Source organism: Arachis ipaensis, chromosome B01 (assembly GCF_000816755.2).
Source record: "Arachis ipaensis cultivar K30076 chromosome B01, Araip1.1, whole genome shotgun sequence".
Classification (NCBI taxonomy): Eukaryota; Viridiplantae; Streptophyta; class Magnoliopsida; order Fabales; family Fabaceae; genus Arachis; species Arachis ipaensis.
Window position 1 is genome coordinate 40,909,686 of NC_029785.2, and position 3,387 is coordinate 40,913,072.

Here is a 3,387-nt window from a genome sequence, read left to right on the forward strand (position 1 = left end):
TATTTAATTATTTTTTATATTTTTAAATTTTTCAAAAATTTATTTATTGTTCTTGAAATTAATTTTTATTAGCAAAATGAACTTCTCATTAGTAGTAGTTTATATCCTTTACTCTCAGTTGCATGGAATTGGAAGTATGGTGTGACACGTGGCAACGTGTGGAGGCTTGTGATACGTGACCCTTCTCCACACCTCTTTTGATCGCAAAGCTCCGACACCTTCGGGTCATTTTATAACTCCACTTCCTCACCCCTTTCTTCGATTTCTTCTTCTACCTTCCCTCTCTCGCTTCTCCTTTGGTACAATTCCTCCGGCGACGATCTCTTTCTTCGGTCATTTTTCTCGCCGGCGAACGCTTCTTTCCTCCGTTTTCCGCCGAGCTTGTTCGGATTTGAATAATATTTTCAAACCTCAAACGCAGCCATGAATCCTGAATAGTAAGTGCTAATTAACCTCGCTGNNNNAGGATCCCCCCTTTCTCCTTCAATTTTCCATGGAATTGCTTGGTGCGTGTTTCTGACTCCACCTTAGTTTAGATCTGATGTTGTCGTCTCATGTGGTGGTAGTGAATTTTTGTCCTTTGTGAAGTGCTGATTCAATTTTTGTAATTTTTTTATTCAATATATTCTCTGATGAAATTTCTCTTATGGCGTTGAAGTTTATCACTGATTTAGATCTGTTTTTGTCGACGATAGATCCGTTTGTGAGTGTTTAGTTATTTGTTTGGCTACTTTAGAAATGTTTGTTTCTCTGATCTGTCTTCAGGAATTTTTTTTTATTGTGTCTAATTTTTGTGAATGATGTTGTTTTGTTTTTGAAAATTGATTTACTATTTGAAATTGGAATAAGATACGGGACAGGTATTAATTTGTCTTTTAACTTAACATATGCGAGTTCTTTAGACTAATCTGTGTGATGGTTGTGAATTATGAATTTCTCATAATTGATAAGCTTGAAGGAAACACAGAGCATTTAGTACTATCAAACAGGTTATAGCGAGGATGAACCTAATTACATTTTTTTGGCTCAATGATGGTTGTTAGTTATATTTTACACAGATGTCTGCTAATGAGATCTTTTTGTTTCCCTGTTAAACCGATATTAAGTGGGTGGTAGTTGAACTTCTATATATATACATAGATCTATAAGTGATGGTTGAGCAACAAGTGGCCCTTCCTAAAATAATCTAATTTAGAGGGTTTTTTTTAATCTATTGATGAGGCTTAGATCGATAATTTCTTGTGCAATATGTGCTCAATTAGGCTATAGAGAAATTTTAAAAGGACATGGGCATGTTTTGTGCAAGCCTATCAGGTTTCATGTGGATTGGTGGTAGACAAACATTGCATAAATCGGAGTCAAATTTTAGCAGAATATGTTGTGGTTGCATGCATTTATCCTACTATTATTATTGATGTCCTATGTAAGTGGCACTTTGGCAACCTACGTTCTACCTTTCCAGAAAGTATTGCTGTGTTGCGTGCTACTCTGCTGTTCCACATGCTAATATTGTGTTGCTGTTTTCCCTGCATATTAACATAGCTAAAGGAATGACTGTTTCTTAATATTTTCTTCCCTTAAACCATAACTATGTTTCTGTAGCGACTATTTGTTCAAGCTTTTGCTGATTGGAGATTCTGGTGTGGGCAAGTCATGTCTCCTACTGAGGTTTGCTGTAAGTTTCGAGAATCTGTCCTTTTTGTTCTTCCTTCTTCAGCTATTATGGGTTTCATGGTCACTTTTTCCCATCAGGAAAGAATGAAGTTGAAAATTCCTGTTATTTTCTCTCCGTATATATTATGTTGGCCAATGCTTAACGAAGTGTTAGAAAAGGCAAGGTTTATACAAAACAAGAAGTTTTGCCTTGAGTCTAACATCTTTGTATGGACTGCATTATATTTTGATAAGTTACATTTTTAATTCTAATATTTTATTTTGCTGTCAAACAGGATGACTCATATCTTGACAGCTATATCAGTACCATTGGAGTTGACTTTGTAAGCATTCATGCCCATCCCTTAACCTCATTTCATGTTCTTTTCAACACATTTATGAATAACTGACTAATTATTTACCATGCTCTCTTCTGCAGAAAATTCGCACTGTGGAACAAGATGGAAAAACTATTAAACTTCAAATTGTAAGCTCATGCTAATATTAATGTTATTTGGATATTGAACTTTGCTCAGTCATTTTTTTCATCCGATGTGTATTTTTAAACGAACAATCGATTCATTTCAATGTGCTTTTTTCCCTCTAAATTGCCTCTTTTGAAATTTTCTCATTTAGTTGTTATTCTTATTCATCAATATAAATGTGTGTATAAATAGGTCAATGTAAGATTATATCCTATGTACTAAAGAAAGTCTCTTTTAATGTCCAATATAATTATTATTCTATGGGTCATTTTCTAAGAGGTTCATTGTTGTATACAGTCACCAATTGTGTCATTGGTTAATCCTTGAGGGATTCATGGTACCAATAGAAAGCAGGAAATTGAGTCCCCCACAACCCTCCCCATAATTATTCTGGGATTGGTGCTGTTCTTGTTTCTGTAAGGTTGTAATTGTTTACAGATTTTCTGCCTTCCTTAATAATGTATAGTGGGACACTGCTGGTCAAGAACGTTTCCGTACTATCACTAGCAGCTACTATCGTGGGGCCCATGGCATTATAGTGAGTATTTATGAACCAGTCCTTCCCCTGTAGTTCCCTCTATGATTATTTTTTATTTTGCGAGACATTGGTGTGATCCGTGACTTTTTTGCAGGTTGTTTATGATGTCACTGACCAAGATAGCTTCAACAATGTTAAGCAGTGGCTGAATGAAATTGACCGTTATGCAAGTGAGAATGTTAACAAGCTTCTTGTGGGAAACAAGTGCGATCTAACAGCTAATAAAGTTGTGTCCTACGAGACGGCAAAGGTTACTCGAATTGTACCTTTTGTTTTGCCATCCTCATCATATGATCCCATTTGCATCTGCTGAATCCATTCTTCTGTAATAATAATGGTAGAGTTTGGCTTTATGTTTCTATCTTTAGGCATTTGCGGACGAAATCAGGATTCCTTTCATGGAAACTAGTGCAAAAAATGCAACCAATGTGGAACAAGCTTTCATGGCAATGGCAGCTGAAATTAAAAATAGGTGCTATACTTGCGGAAATGTCTACATTTGTCTTATTTTCTAGCAGGCAGAAGTTTTAGTAGGGATATATTTCCATTTTTTCTCCCTGCTTGCTCTGTTGCACATTCATATCCTGGCGAGTCTTGAACAAAGACTTGTTGAAGATGTTGTTTGAGTTTGTGGAGTTAAGGAACTACATTTAGTTAATTGATATCATTCAACAGGTTCCAGGTCTAACCTCCATGGTTGACCTCTTTTCT

The 3,387-nt window shown here is 35.7% G+C and overlaps 1 protein-coding gene across 3 annotated transcripts in view; it reads left to right on the plus strand.

The window, feature by feature from the left end:
• Positions 114-3,387, plus strand: part of LOC107629482 (GTP-binding protein YPTM2) — a 3,638-nt gene continuing 364 nt past the window's right edge. The window contains exons 1-7 of one of the 3 annotated variants that reach the window (XM_016332292.2): positions 114-437; positions 1,603-1,675; positions 1,950-1,997; positions 2,093-2,140; positions 2,605-2,676; positions 2,771-2,926; positions 3,045-3,174. In XM_016332292.2, the coding sequence (XP_016187778.1) occupies positions 424-437; positions 1,603-1,675; positions 1,950-1,997; positions 2,093-2,140; positions 2,605-2,676; positions 2,771-2,926; positions 3,045-3,174 (541 nt within the window). In that variant the 5' untranslated portion in view covers positions 114-423. The remainder of the gene's footprint in view (positions 438-1,602; positions 1,676-1,949; positions 1,998-2,092; positions 2,141-2,604; positions 2,677-2,770; positions 2,927-3,044; positions 3,175-3,387) is intronic. The other 2 variants (XM_016332308.2, XM_021120564.1) reach the window with 2 other exon arrangements.